The 16,519-nt window shown below is 24.5% G+C and overlaps 1 protein-coding gene across 1 annotated transcript in view; it reads right to left on the minus strand.

Moving 5' to 3' along the window:
* Window positions 1-1,941: 1,941 nt before the first annotated feature.
* The window catches only part of LOC129613061 (protein doublesex), a 78,440-nt gene continuing 63,862 nt past the window's right edge, over window positions 1,942-16,519 (minus strand). Inside the window, exon 4 of the mRNA XM_055526978.1 lies at window positions 1,942-2,011. Within this exon, the coding sequence (XP_055382953.1) occupies window positions 1,983-2,011 (29 nt within the window). The 3' untranslated portion in view covers window positions 1,942-1,982. The remainder of the gene's footprint in view (window positions 2,012-16,519) is intronic.

Consider the following 16,519-nt stretch of genomic DNA (forward strand, 5'->3'; position numbering starts at 1 on the left):
AGCGTGAATATCTCAAAGAAGAAAATTCAGACACGAGCAAAATCTTATGTATATAAAAATACCGGTTACAAAAGATTCAACATGTGTGTGTTTGTACATTCATTTATGTGCATATGGTTATATATGTTATGATTATTCATGTAGGTATTATGTCTTTTATGTATATAAAATAGGTATTTATAAGAAATTTTAAAAAAAAGAGGCAAAGAAAACCCAGAACGTTAATTACAAAGTATGCATGTATGTATATAGGTAAGGCTTCGAGATCATAAGATCACACAAAGTATAAAAAATATCTGCTTTTCCACTGTTTTTGCTCCTTATTTAAAAAAATATTATATTATATTTTTTTTATGTTTTTTATGCTATTTGATTTTTTTTTTATTTAGGTCTAAAATATTTTTTTTTTAGATCATGTAATCCATAGTTAAACAGCATTTTAGTCCACATAAAATAAGGCTGGAAAACAAAATTTAATGAATCAATAAGGAATTTAATAAAGAATTAATGTTACAAAAATTTATGGGGACCCGGAATGGATAGCACTGGTAAAAGCAAAAATAAAAAAGGAAAGATATTAAAATGTTGGAGAACATCTGGAAGAGATTAAGAGAAACAACTTTTTTTTGTTCTTATTTGTTCTTCTGAATTTAGTAATTAATTTCGTGATAATAATTATCAGCGACCAACTACTATAAGAAAAAGCTTTAAACTAATTAAAAAAGAATAGAAAAAATAAGAAAGTAAAAATGTAAAGGGAGATAGAAAATATGTATAATGGAGATGTAAAAATATTTTCCTAATTTAACCAAAATAAATTCAATTTATTAATATAATTGAATAGAAATTTGAATATTGTAAAATCACTAAATTATTGTTTTCCGCCTTCATTTCAGCCCCTATGCTCGGTTTGTTTCATTTAAGAATGAAAAGTTGGTTAATATTAATAGATCAATGTTTCGAGTTATAACTGAGATTAATAGATCGAGTGACATAGAGTAATACTCAATTCAGATTTTACTGTGAACAAGAACATATTAATAATTCTAAGTGCAAGAAATATTTATAAAACCTACGAAAATAATATGCAATATAATCTGTTCTCGTACATAAAAAAATGAGTAAAATATGTCCAAGATAAGTAAATTATTACAATACGTATTACAATGAAAGCGTGTTCAGACAACAAATAAATGCGACAGCACAAAATTGAGAGAAATATATATGTATATACACCATGTGGTAATTTCAAGACATTGACAAGTTACTTGTATTCAATTTATTACTTAATGACGTATATGTTTCGACTTATAATATTATAATTCTGTTAAAGGTAAATACCTGCATAAATGAATATTTGCAAATGTTTTATATTAAATTTTTTAAAGTTGTCAAAAGAACGGAATGAAATCGTAATTAAAGACTGAGTACTAGTATTCATCTACGATTCAGTATTCAACTATTAGTATTTCTCTTTGATTAATCCCCGAATAAATGTTATCATTATAAACTTTTGCTTTTCCATAAATATTCATAAATATAGGCGCGAAACACGATCTACGTTATCATATCAATAATTTCTTACGATTCATTAAAAAGTAAATGTTTGCCCGCACCTTGTTTGTTCATCTGTGACGTATATGTACTAGAAATTTTCTTGTTTTGTGTAAAGTGTTCAAATTCCAATTGTCTAACTTAATGAATTAATTAATTACAAATAAAATAAAATCTAAATTAAGTTTATATTTAATTGCACCTTAATTATACTTAATAATTTTCAATTTTTAAAAATTTTTTTTTTAAATTTCACTTTTATGAAAATCAGCACTATTTCAATTTTATTGTACATTTAGTTTTAAGTTTAATAAGTTGAGTTTAATTAAATTGACAAACATGAACTATAATAAATTAAGAAATTTTTAATATTTATCTACAAGCAACTACCATTTTATGTATAAACCGCTCTTTTTGTAGAATAAATTTTAAGTATATAAAAATATTTGAAATTTACCTGAAAGGAAAAATGGAAAATAAAAAACTTGTTAGTAAATCATTGATTAAATAAAATAATAAATTTAATTAAACAAGTAATAAATTAAGTGAAAATTTGATTTTCTTGAATATTATTGTGATAATTGTGGAATAATTTATAGTTCCAAAATCTTATGTAGTTGACAGAAACATTGTTACAATAAAGGAATGATACAAAAAGCCAGAAGATTTTAATTTAAACATTTAATGTGGGTTAAAAGACCATAAATGTATGAAAGTTAATGTGACGAATAATAAGAGACAACACTCATAGGTCTTTACAAATTGCATTATGCTTAAAATTTTGTAATAAAAATTTAAATTTATTTAAAAATATTATACAAGTGCCTTACGTTTTAGCACCAAATTTAATATTTTTCAATTGTTATATAATATATATAGAATTCTAATATGTGTGTATATGTAGGTGTGTTTACGATGTAATTACAATACCAATGAATCACTTTCTTCAAAATTATTTATGATTATTTTAAAAGATTTTTTCTTTTTAAACGGTTTTCCTTACACTCCTACAATATGGGTAAAACGTGAAAAGTTCAAAAATAAAAATCTCATTTAAAATGAGGTAACACACCAATAAACTACCCACGCCTTAAAATTTAAGGAAAACTGTTAACTGTTAATTTTATGTTTCAATTTTATAGGTCGTATAACATGTCTTTTTCATTAAATTTATATTAGAAATAGGACTACTCAATTTAAGTAAATTATTTGACTAGATGCGTTAGCAATATGTTACAGTTTCGGTTACGCAAAAAGGCGCCTTCGGCCAAATTTTTTTTTTGTACATTTTTCTGTCGTATATTAGATTTTATTTTAATAATCCCGCACTTAGAACCTAATAAATGTTATTTAATTTCTAATATTAGAAAATATCCATATAGTAATTTATCCCTTTGAAAACTAGACGCTCATTTGTGTACTTGATATTGTAAACTAAACAAGGGAAAATATTTTGTTTCCGATTTATAAATTGATGAAAATAATAGTGCGGTAAAATTAGTTTTTACCCACAAATAATGAATAGTTTTTAATATTAAACAATTAAAATAATTCGGTTCGGAACAATTTTCATTTACCATAACCTCCGGAACTTTAGATATCATACATTATGGAAAGCGTTCTTTTGGATCTGGATCCTTATGTGTACATTTTTTAAAGGCACTTAAGTATTTATTTGCATTAATTTTTTTGTCAAATTTCAGAAACAAAAAAAAACCACTCAAAATTCTTATTGAATGTAACAAAAAAAGATAACTTTGTAAAACAGAAATTCTTCCTGAATTTTAAGAAATAACTCCAAATTTTTAGCATTTTTAGGATTTAGCATTATTCAATTGAACTAAATAAAATAAAATGAATTGAAAAAGTAAAAAAAAATGTTCATTTTGTTAACCAAATAGTTATGCATGAAGATCAACAAAGTAAACTTTGAAAAAACCCTTCTTGTTTCAGGTTCCTACCTTTTCATATTCCTTTTCTTTCACTTTTGTTTTCTTACAATTATCGTTGTTTTTCTCGTTCTTATTATATTTACGTAGTGAAGTTATAATTCACTTTTGAATGACAACACCGCTAGAGGTGAAAATGTAATGCTTTCTCAGACACGAGATTTTGAAATTCTCCGTTTTTTTCTTTTTTTAAATTTATTATGTTGGGCATTGTTTTTTTTCTTTTCTAAATGATAAACAAAATTTCAAAACGTAGATTGGCACACAAAAGGGATAATTAAAAAGAAATCTATAAGCCGCACGTTATTTTTACAGTTTACGGCAAGGAACTTTTTTTCTTTTTTGTAATAATTCATTGTTATACGAATTTTATTTTTGTAACTGTGTAAAATAATAACTGAAATAAAACTGTATTTTGTGGTAGAACATACATTTGTTAATTTAAATACCCCTGTGTAGCAACACATCACTCAATAAGTCCCCGAAATGACACATTTATCGCAAGACTGTTTTTATTCGCATTTAATTTTTACATTTTTCAAATGTTGAGGCTTTATGTCATTCTAATAATAAGTTTGCAAATGACTGCTTTTTTAACGAGGTTTTCAATTTTACTTAAGAATTGTAGTTTATAATTTTTAACAAATATTGCATATTTTGAGAGAATATGTATAGAAAAGAGTTAATTGCTTTTTGAATGTGGAAAACAATATTCAAGTTGCTTGTGAAGTGTTAAGCATTAAGAAGACTCAAAGTCTCAAGCTTCTGTTGTTGTTTGCTAAGACTCGGCTGTACAACCGTGATTTTCTTTGTAAGTTGGTTTCTCGGAAAACTGAAAAATTTCAAAATATTGAATGTTGTTCTTACCTCACTCACTCCATTAGAAGCTGTTACGAGGAAATAATTTAGGATATTATAAGAAATGCATTCATTAGCACACAATTCAGTTAGAATTAGATATCTTTTTTATTAATTTTTTTAAATTTACAAAAACTTACAAAAAGTGTGTGACTAAGATTACTGCAACTTGCAAACTCAATATCTATGTGTCATGAATTTTTTAACTTAGTGGTTACTTTAAGAATCGATGAAACTTGTAAACATACCGAAGACGAAAATATGTGACGCTTTGGGAAGACGTTCATACGTTCGCTTGCACACAGAGTGTATACAAAGTTTTATACCGAGTCATCGATTTGGCCGTCTCTTTTATATAAAATAACTTATATTTCTATATGGTGCAATTAAAATTGAGGGAAAAATCTTTTTTAATAAAATATTTGTGTTGTAAAACTAGTTTTTATTAAGAAAATCAAAAAACGTATTTAATTTATAAAATATTTCAAATTAATTCGTTCTTTCCTTTTATTGCCTAAAATTATGCAATTTAAATTTCCTCTTGTTTTTTTTTTATTTGTTTTTCACTGCACATAATAATTTTATTGCTTTCGTTATTAATTTTTTTTTTCTCTTTTATTTTACTTTAATTTCAAAACGTGATATTAATTTTTGAATTCTCTTAACCAACACGAATTTACAAAGAGAAAAATTGAAATAAAATTTTATGACATTTTAACAACACACATTATCTAAATTTTTGCTCTTTTTCGGGCGGCAATAATTAAATAATTTTAAAGAAATATATTTCAATTCGGTATAATAAATTTTGAAATTCTTTTTGAAATTGTATTTTTTGCCGAAAATATAAATGCAAATAGTAATTTAAATATGAGTAGTTGAAAAGAAGTATTCTTTTTCCAATATACAATTCACAATTATATAAGAAACTTTTCAAAGTAATAAATTCAAGATGCTGCAAAAATTAAATGCGTTGCAGATCTCCGAACAAATATAATCGTATATTTTAGAAATTAAATTTTAAAAAATATTCTAAATACATAGGCGGTAGCTTTAATAGATTAAAGATTCCATAGAACAGCTGCAAACAGCTTTTATTTTAGTATGAATGCTTGTTTAGTTGTACAATGTACAATTTGTTGTAAATAATGCGTTGTTTGATCATCCTCATACAAAATGTACTTTATAATTATTTTTAAAACGATTGCAGAATTTTATTTTTATATTATTGTGAGCACTATTAAAAATCACATTTCAATACTTAAAGTATTAATTTGATAAAAAATTTATTAGAGTAAATTATACTTAATTATTTTTTATTCGTATAATAAAGAATTTTTAAAAAAGCAATTAAACTGGAATAGCTGGAGTGAATTGAACCAAATATTACTAAATTGTATATTATTTAAAATAAGTAGTATTAGAATATTATAATATCTCAATTTTGCCTTAAGTGGACTTAGTCGGTTTTTTTCGGTTTTTTTCGGTTTTGTACTGTTAATATTTATAATTAAACTTTGTAATATAGTTATTTTGGATTCAAAATTTTTTTACTCGAATTCTTTATGCGTGTTTAAATAGTCTTAATCTTTGTATTCAACTTAGAAATTTCAAAAAATAAAGTCATAAATTATAATGATGTTAACGAAAGAGATAAAAAATGAATTTGAGACAAAAATATTACTTGAGAAAATTATAATGTTTTTTTTTGTGATTTTCAAGGAAAATACATAATTATAAAATTCTTTTATTTGGTGAAATAATTTCAATTTTACTGTAATTGGGCGTGCATCCATTAAAAACAAAAAAATATATTTCAATATTTTTCAGTATTTAAAAATAAGAGCAATAAAGTCTAATTTTAAAAGAAATACTTACAAAAAATAAAAATAAAATTCAAAATCAACTCGCATATTCATTTTTTCGCTTTGAACAATTTTTAATATCACTCTCATTTTTTTTGCATTGTTTTGTTCACGGCCAATTCCTCTCATTTACTCTTCTTTGTAGCATAACATGTAGTACTCGTATAACATAATTTTTGATTTTATGATTCGTAACCATAACTATATATTAAGTTTTTGTTAATTCAACATACTATTTTTTTTTTTCAACATTATAATGAAAAGAATGCCAATGTATATACAATAATAACTTGCATAATAATAAAAAGGAAGTAAATATTTTAAAACGAGTAATGCATAAAACACTATAGAGAAAATATTGAGCACATAACCACCCCTCAAATATAATTTATAACTCGTAAAACCAAAAATATATAAAAATGTTCGTATGTAAATGTGTAAATGTATGTACAAATATAGAAAATATTTTTGTTTATTTTTGTTTTTTGCAATATTCTGGCGAGACAGAATTATTAAAAGATACGAGTATGTTGCTTGCCAGAAAGGTCAATTTGAAATTTTGCAAAAAAAAAAATTTATTTTTTTATGTTTTAAATATATAGTTACTACTACTAGTACTACTACTATATAAGTATACTTTAATTTTAGTTTCCCGTACCTAAATTTCTTATGTAATAAAAAACCAAAACGCCAATACTGGCAAGTGACTGACTATACGTCAAGCAATTTATTATTTTATGCTAAATTGGTAGTAGAAAAAATTTATGATCCTTAAGAGATCTCATTTAAATGAAATTATTTTGTTTTGTTTTTTTTTTATTTTCTTCTTAAAGGATTAATTAATGGAGAACTTAAGTAATAAAATTTAAATAATAAAAAAATGAACTGGAAAATAATAAAAATTAAATTAGTTTAAAAATGTTATGAGCTTAAGCACGAATTGCAAATATAATGTTTATATATATATATATATATATACATATATATATACATATATATGTATATATACGAATACATTACGTATTTGCATTTTATGTATAGGGAGTAAAACATAAAAAAAAGAGTTAATTAGAAGATTAATGTAGATTAAGATTACAAGTTATGTATATACAATATATGAAGTCAGTGTACATACATACATGCAATGGAATGTAACCAAATGCATCTTAACCAGTTTTAAGTTAAAGCACATTTGATTAAATATAGTATAAATTGTATAGCTATAAAATAAAGTATAAAGTGTGGAAAAAAGAAGTAACAATTATGTTGGAAAATGTAGATTTATTAAAATCACTATTTGTAAGTAGATTTTATGAATATTCTATATAAGGAATCATTATCCCAAATTCTATAAAATGTACTTAAAGTAACGAATTTTCAATTATGTATTTAACAAGTCTGTAACGATTTGAAGAAAGCACTTAAAATATGTACTCGTACAAAAGTAACTTAAATACTTGTATGACATTGCTGTGTAACTGAAAATAATAAAATGTATTCATAATTTATTTTAATTACTTATAACAAATAATGACATCTTTATTATTAAAATATAAATTTTATTGACGTATAGTGTCTTCTCCTGATATTATTTTATAACTTCATTTAATTTCAATACATAAATGTTTGAGTAGATAACTTACAATTTTATTAATAAAAACAGGTCATACATAAAACCATATCATAAGCGAGGACAGAAAAATCAACATATGTATTTGTGTAGAAATAAGTTTTTTTTCAACCAGTTATACAGTTGTTTTCAGAATACACAAACACCCTACAAATAAAGAAATACAAAAAAATCTGGATTTCACACAATAATTAAGTATGCGGTCCTAAAGCAAAAATTTATACTTAGTTACGTTAGTTGTAATTACGCGAAATGAAATTAACAATTGCCACTGTAAAGAAAGATCCTTCAAATATAAAATTTTGCATAATTTTAAAATGTAATATTTGTTGAGTCTGGATGATTCAGGATGATTATAATGTTCAAATTTAAAACCGAAAATTTAAACATATTACAAGACTTTTAAGGTATTAACGGTACAGTGATTTTCCGAAAATCTAAATTTTTTCAATTTATCCAAAACTGAAACACATGGGGGAATTTATATGGAAAGGACCTTGTAAATTAGGACGCATTTGTATAATTGAACTAGTGTATATGCGAACTGTATTAATTAATATTTATTTTGAATACAGAAAAAAAAATAGTTAAAATTATATAAAAAGGTTAAAGAAAAAAAATTAGTCATTCTAAAAATAAAAATTTTTTTTTTTTAATTTTCTTTTTTTTTTCTGTTAAATTGTCATTTTTCTTTGTTTACGTTCTGTCAAGAAGAGATGGTATGCTTATTTTTTTACATTTTCTTTTTTACCCATTTTTCACATATTTGCGCTTTATAATGGAACAATTTTTCTGTCAATAATGCCCCCGGGAATTTTACTGGTTTGATAATATTACATTGTATTAAGGTTTGTTCTCTATTTTTCTCTTTCTCTCTTTTTATATGTATATTAAACATAATATGTACCTATAACGTTTATTTTCAAAAGAATGATGTTAAAAATAATTGTGTTATTTTTAATGAGACTGCGAATATTAACTATGCACAGTAACAAAAAAAAAATGCTTTTTTTCCTTGAAATTTACACAATCTGGTATACCTGATTTGGTATAAGAATATAAATAAAATTTATAGTTATATTTTTTTGATTTTTCATTATTTTTGTTCTATACTGTTCTGCTTTTTTGTAATATTTCATTAAGACAATATGTTTCATGTGTGGTAGACAGATATGAACTAGTTTCGATACTTTTGTATAAATTGTATGCAAGTATATAACAATATTGATAACTAATAGGTTTTTTCAAAAAAACAGTATGTATGTCGCGATAGTGAAAACTGCGCCATATTTATGTAAATAAACAAATGTTGCCAATCTATAGTTTACTCATAAACGTATTGTTAACTTATCAGTAAGGTATAGTGAAATTCTAATATAAGTAGCATATGAACTGTTTTGCTTTTATTTAATAATCAAAAACATATTCCATATCTATCATATGTTACATTCTCGCAGTATTGCATTTTGTAGATATTGTTTTGCAATACTGCCTTTATGAACATCTCTAATATAATGAGTACATAATTAAAGTGTTGACATTTTGGTTATAATGTAAACGTAAAAACAATATTGTCACATAGATACTACCTACATACGTGGACGAATCAAAAATCGTACTTTATAACTGGGTCTCTCAGTGTCAACATTTTTCTTAAAAAATGTTATGCCACACTTCTTAAAGTTAAATTTTTATGCTAAAAATATGTTTTATATTTCTTTTAATAATTTTCATTAGTCTAAACAACAAAGATATTATTTTCTAATCTGAAAAACTATCCAATTTACTCTTTTACTATTGTCTCTTTTCCTTCTAAACCTGTACCTGATCACAGTCTCTAACCATAAATCTGGTATATTATGACGAACAAATAAATTACATGCTCTTTTTTTTTAGCATAGCAAATTTTATCGTTGGTGACACATACTTTGTTTTTGTTTTTTGACTCAACAATAACTAGATATTTTAAGAACAACTACTTAAGAATAAAAATAGAAAAACTAGGCATTCAATGAAGAAAAAAGTAGAAAAGTAATACTCTGCTGACTGAACTTCGTAAAAAACAAGAAAGACAACTGAAAGAAAATGATTTTTTTTTAATTTTTTTTCTAAATAAATTTTTAATCCGATTAAGTTTTCTCAAAGCCAGTATTAAGACATTTTATTAACATTTGAATAGTTGAATAGAAAAGAAAACACAAAAAAAAAAAACAAAAATTGGCTATACTCGCGTCAAAAAATTATAGACAACTTTTTCTAAATTTATTTTTTCAATGTCTATAATTTTCTTTATGTGCTCATAAACTAGGAAAATATTTATTTTTCGAAAATACATGTACTTTTGTAGCAAAAATAGTTAATTATAATCCTACAGTAGTTTGGTAACTTGCCTCCTCCACTCATTAGCATAATATTTAAAAATTTTTCATTGTAAGAATTTGAATTTCGCATTCTTTTTTGCATAAATTAATAAAAAAAAAACACGTATAAATTTTTGTATATATAAAAGAAACACGTATACGAATAACCTTAACCCTTTCAGTCCTAAGGGATTTGATTGCAAACATATATCTAGGAGGCTTTGCTTTTAACTCTTTTGGGACATTTATAGAAAATATATGATATTCTTTTTTATTGCTGAAAGTATAACGTGCATTTATGTAAAAACAGGTGTAAATAATAATAAAATATTCAAAAATTTTCAAATAAATTCAAATTTCTAAGTTGAAACTAAATAATATTGAAATTGTTGCTCTTATTATGTGACTGGTAGATAATTGTGGGATTAAGAGATTTTAAAATTTTGAAATATGCAGTTTATTACAAAGTTTTATTCAGCTTTATTATAGAATTAATGTTATATATTAACCCGCCAGTCAGTCGCGACCGGGTTAAATGATAATTGAAACTTCTAATATTCCGATGTACTATGCGTTCACGTTCAGTTTTTTTTAAATTTTTCGATTTTTTAAATGTTGGTATGTATATATACATATTTAGTTTGCGAAATAGTAATAAATTTTTAGAATTCCTATTCTTAAGATAAATAATTAATTACAGAGGATCAATTTCTGTAAATTTCGTTCTTATAAATAAAATGAGAAACTATAAATGTTGCAAATTTGTATTTAGAAAAGTTGTACGCATTATAGAGATTTTTCACCTTTGTATGGGAGTATGTGAATCATTATTTTGGGTGGAAAAAAATCGCATCATCAAATTATTTCGTCGTTCTTTCGCATTAATCTATTAAAAGCACCTTTAATTGTTTTTTTTTTGTAATACTTATAGGATGATAGATAAAGATTTATTTTCATTTAATCGATACTAATTTATTTTGTTTCGAAATAACAAAAGAAAAATTTTGAAAATCAATTTTTATATATTGGTAGACGCCATTATTATTCCCTTGACCTGGCGAATTCACTAGGTATGGCGAATTCGCTATGTTTGTTATAAGAAGTTTTAAGAACAATTTCAAAAGTGAAAAATATTGATAGTATTTTAAAGCAAACTATCAAAATAAAATGCTTCATCACATTCTCATTCTTCAAATTTTTTTTACGAATTCGGATAGAATTCTGATGAATTTGCAATTCGTTGCACCAATAATCTACTTAAAATTTAGTTTTTACACAATAATCTACTTAAAATTGAGGCGCTTAGCACATTAGTGGCCTACCTGCAAAAGTGACATTTCGAGTAAATCGCGACTAAAATATTTAAATATTTAATTTTTAAGGAAAATAAGAGGAAATTATAGAGTGAAAATAGGAGTAAACTAACTACTTTTAAAATATAGAACAATTCTTTAGGCCATTAAAACTCTATTGAACATAATAACACATTTTTGTAAAAATTTATTTCCCGAAAGGGAAATAGAGCTTCTTTAGAGTGACAAATTTAGAAATTAGTTAGAGTGTAAAATTGCACTAAAATTTAATAAAAGTTTCTTATTGAGAACGAATTCATTGCTATAACACGTACACACTTTTTCAAAATACTAAACTTTATTTTTAATTGATTTACTATTTAAATTAGTGATAGTCTCCGCACGTGTAATCTATATATTGACAATGAAATTAAAGTAATCAATTTTCTTTTTTATAATTCACCTATATTCACCTCGTTACAATTATTATAATTAAATTTTGATTTTTTTTTAAACAAGATTATTAAATATTTTAAATATTCTATGAAATAATTTAATATAATTAATTATTTATTATAATTAATACCACGAGTTTTATAGAAAAAAAAAATTAAATTAAATTTTATTTCCTCCATAATTGAAACGTGCCCTTAAATATTGTTGAATATTTTACGTATGTAAATTGTATAAAATAAGTTTTTAAAAAACATTTTGTTTTTTTATTATTAGTTTCAAGTTTTTTTAAATATTTTTTTTTTATTTTTGTAACATTGTAAATTTTTAATACAATAATGCATTAATATTGATTTGTTCAAATAAAATTATTTTATGAGTGTTCCTTTTATTAACCTCTTTGTACGTCCAAAATGCAAATTCACTATACATTTACATACATATATACATAAACAATATTCTGAAATTTTATAAAAAATTTTGAATTGCTTAAGTCCTATATCAAGAGTTTTATTGATAAATTATAAACCCTTTCCCGTCAAACACAAAAGTAAGATTGAGGACCTACTCTCTAGTATACTTTTAATTTAAAAATTTTTGCACCCATCCATAATATTTGTTTCAGGTACTAAAAACACCAAACAAACCTACAATGGCATGCATGTGTACCTATACACCTGTATAGTAATATACAACCGTGCAAAATATTATTGCTCTTTTTGAAAAAAAAAAAATAAATTATTTAAAGGAGTACAAAGAAATTGAATTTGTTTTAAAAATATGCAATTCAGTTAAATTGCATTAAAGGAAAAATAAATGGAAAAAAATTTTAATAACTTTACCGTTCATTGTTATTATTTTATTTTTTCATTTTTTTTTTTTCTATATATTTTACTCACGCACAATTAATTTCGATCTGGTGATCACGGTTGATTTGCAAGACGCCATGTGTAATAATTGAAATGTCATTCATAGTTGATAGTTTAACGTTATTTATAAAATGTACATATTGCACATAATATGTAAACATATACGTATGTATGTATGTGTATATATGTATTTGAATATTTTATTTAAATAGAATTAATAAAATTTATAATTAATTAATTTAAATTAGAAAATGAGTAATGGATTAATCATTTGAATTTATATTGTGAAAAACAAAATAATTCTCTCTTATTTTTCAAAGAGTTGATGGAATTAATGAATTAATAAAGAGTTCATTAACTCTCCTGAAATCATTGACTTTTTCTCAATTTCTATAGAGTAGAGATGAAGATATAGAGGACATATGAATGTTTAATATGTGCTATATCTGCGAAAATCCGGCAAAACCACCTTACTAAAATCATATTAATAGAATTCAGGCTGTACATAAAAATATCTCTTCTCTAAATCTTATAACAACTCAGGAGAATCTTAAAATTGATAACATTTTTTTTTTTAAACCTAAAAGTAACAAGACTTTCAAAATCTTAGTACCTATATGTTTTTCTGCAAAATGATGTAATGTACAATAAAATTTTTTTGATCAATTTCTGTTCCATATTCCAATTTCAAAATTTATAAAAATTTTGCATAATTTTTATTTGCATAAATGTAAGGCTGCTGCAGTCGCAATTAACCTTTCGCTAAGTTTGAGCGTCATCTATCATTTAATTTAATTAAAGTGCATAATTTAGTTTCCATTTTTATCATTTAAAAGTTTTGTAAACCCTAGTACTGCGTGGCGATAATTACAGAATGAAAGGCTACTATCACAATACAAAACCATTAATTGAGGCGATTTGCACTGCGATTTTTAAATTTATAATACAGAAATTTAAATTCAGCTGTTCTTGATATGTAAGATAAATTTTATATTATTTTTTTCTTTGAAAATTAATTTAAATTATACTGATATTTCAAATTCTTTATTTTATTTAAAATATACAAGTTGAAGAGAAAACCTGGAAAATGCTATGTAATTAAAATTTTATGAGAAGATCAAAGTAAAACTTAAGAAAGCAGTATATTACTCGTACTGACAATCAAAAGTCATTAAATTAACGCATTCTATAGAATTATGCGCAAAAAACACACCATTAACACTGTTACAATAAAATATTCCGGTGTAAAAGTAGAAATGCGTTTGAGAACAGTAAATGACATTATTATATTAGAGTCTTCAAGAATTATTATAGTGTTATTTGATTTTTGCAAAACTCAATCAATTTCCAAGTCATTAAGGTATTTCAACTATCCCAGAAAAATGCATGAGATTAAAATTTTTTGCGTAAAAAATAATAAAAAGTCAACAAACTAGTAACAGCAAACAATTTTTTTTTGCTTTAAAATTGGGTTAACATTGAAATGGCATTTTTTTTATCAATTTTTAATTGTTATTCTGAAGTTGCATTAAATTAATTAAAAACGCAGTTTTCTATACGCGTACTATAAATTTCGCTTTTATTTTTGTTTATGGTCGCGGTTTGACTTATGTTTTTAAAGTTGTTTTAATGAGAATTCATATTATGTATGTATGTATATATGGGTACAAGTAAATGTATCTATTTATATTCATACGTGTTAGAAGAATTGAAAATTATCACCTTGCACTCAAAGGAAATTTATTTTGTATTTCATTATGCAATGGAAGAATGATTGTCTCCCATGTTATTTTGTTCTTTAATTCTATTTATCAAATGCCAATTGTACTGAAATTATTTTAACTTTGAGAAAAGAAAAGCAAGTAAAATGATGACAACCATATTGAAAATCAAATTATTAAAATGCACATATACCCAATCGCATATACAAAAATGGTGACAAACGCATACAGTAACGGGACGACCATCACTTTTCATTGATTATTACAATATAATATCTACAACTTGATAAAACGATTTAAGTTAATGTTTTGCCCAGAAAAGCTTTCATTAGTTCAACTTCAACATTGTGTTGGACAAGTTCAATTCTCTAATTCTCGAAGACAAGGTTAAGCTTCGTTGAGCAAAGGTCATAACATATAAGGCTAAATAAGCGTGAAATTGCAAAACAATATTTTATTTTTTTTAGTCAATTGGATCTTATTTTTAAGTCTTTATTAAGAATTTTTTTGAAGCGTGGAGTCTCACAAGTCCAAAAAAACCGAACGGAATTTGCAGAACTTCGGTTGTAAGCATAAGAACGAATGTCATTCAGCATTATTCTGATAAAATACTGCACTTATTGCTTATATTATATGCTATTTTATGACTACGCGAAATACGTTTAAAGAATAAGAATTATCACGCTTATTACTACAATTATCTAGATTTATTACTAAATTGGTGTCATATTCTGCTCATACACTTATATCTGGGTATTAAAGAAAAATTGCGGAATAAAAAATTTATTTACTTATATAATTAAAAATTGTAATGCTGCTAGGTAAATTTTGATTTTAAAGAAAACGTCATAATATTTCATAATAATTTTAAGTATAGATCGGAAACACCGTCTGAGAAAATGCAAAAAAATTTAAACGAAAAATCGTCTTAAACAAAGTGAGTTCAAACCCAATCGATTATGAAATAGCATTTTTCCCACTAATTCTATTCCCTTCTAACGCTCTTAGAATAACTTCACTTCTAACGCTCTTAAAACATTAAATATTAAAGCGATTATTTAAATCATGTAAGTACTTGATTTACATTTACTAGTTTTAAAAGCCGGCGAATTTATCCAATTCGAAGATAAACATTTATTCCTAGTTTTTTGAGTTTATGGATATTTGGAAAAGCTTATAATTTCAGAGCTGGAGATGGTTAAAAAGTTCTTACATAAAATTTTAGAGGTGTTATCGCCGAAAGGAGAAGAGGATAGACAACGATACATCTCACTCCAACGACATGAAACTACATATTTACGACTTTAGCATGATAAGTTTTGAAGTAATGTTGAGGACTGTGGATAATGTGTGGGTAACGAAGGTAAAAAATGTCTCCTACAGAATACAAATAAGTTCTTACAGCTACAATAGTAACTTCTTATTAAATTTGTTAAAAAGTTTTGTGAATAAACGTACGAACAAAAAATAATCTGAGTGAACGTACTTAGAAGAACATTTTTTTTTAAGTACGAAGTTGCCAACAAAATTCTGTCAATTTTATGTAAATCACATTGTAAATTTAAAATGTCTACATGTCCATTCTTAATTTCTTTCTCTTTAATTCATTTAGTTGCAGTGTGACAATATTAATATTTATACGAGTGTCTATTACAATCTCGGTATAGCTATAGACAAAAAAAATTTGTTAGAAAAACCTTTAAACCGTATCGGTTTCTAAGTGTTTTCTTTTTCATTTTTTTCTTACTTTCTTCTGACGGTTAAATAAAATTCTGATCATTTTTCAGGAAGACATTCTTTATTGCATATTTAATAATAAAAAGAATAAAAAAAATGCTAGGCGCCCAAAACTTTTAATAATTTACATTTTCTATATTTTGCCTTATACGTGCATTATGCGTAAAGATTAAAATAAATTTTTAGTTGTGATGTGTGAATAACATATGGGAACTTGGAATTTTTTTTGAA

This window comes from Condylostylus longicornis, unplaced genomic scaffold (assembly GCF_029603195.1).
Source record: "Condylostylus longicornis isolate FDR11 unplaced genomic scaffold, ASM2960319v2 ptg000080l, whole genome shotgun sequence".
NCBI classification, from domain to species: domain Eukaryota; kingdom Metazoa; phylum Arthropoda; class Insecta; order Diptera; family Dolichopodidae; genus Condylostylus; species Condylostylus longicornis.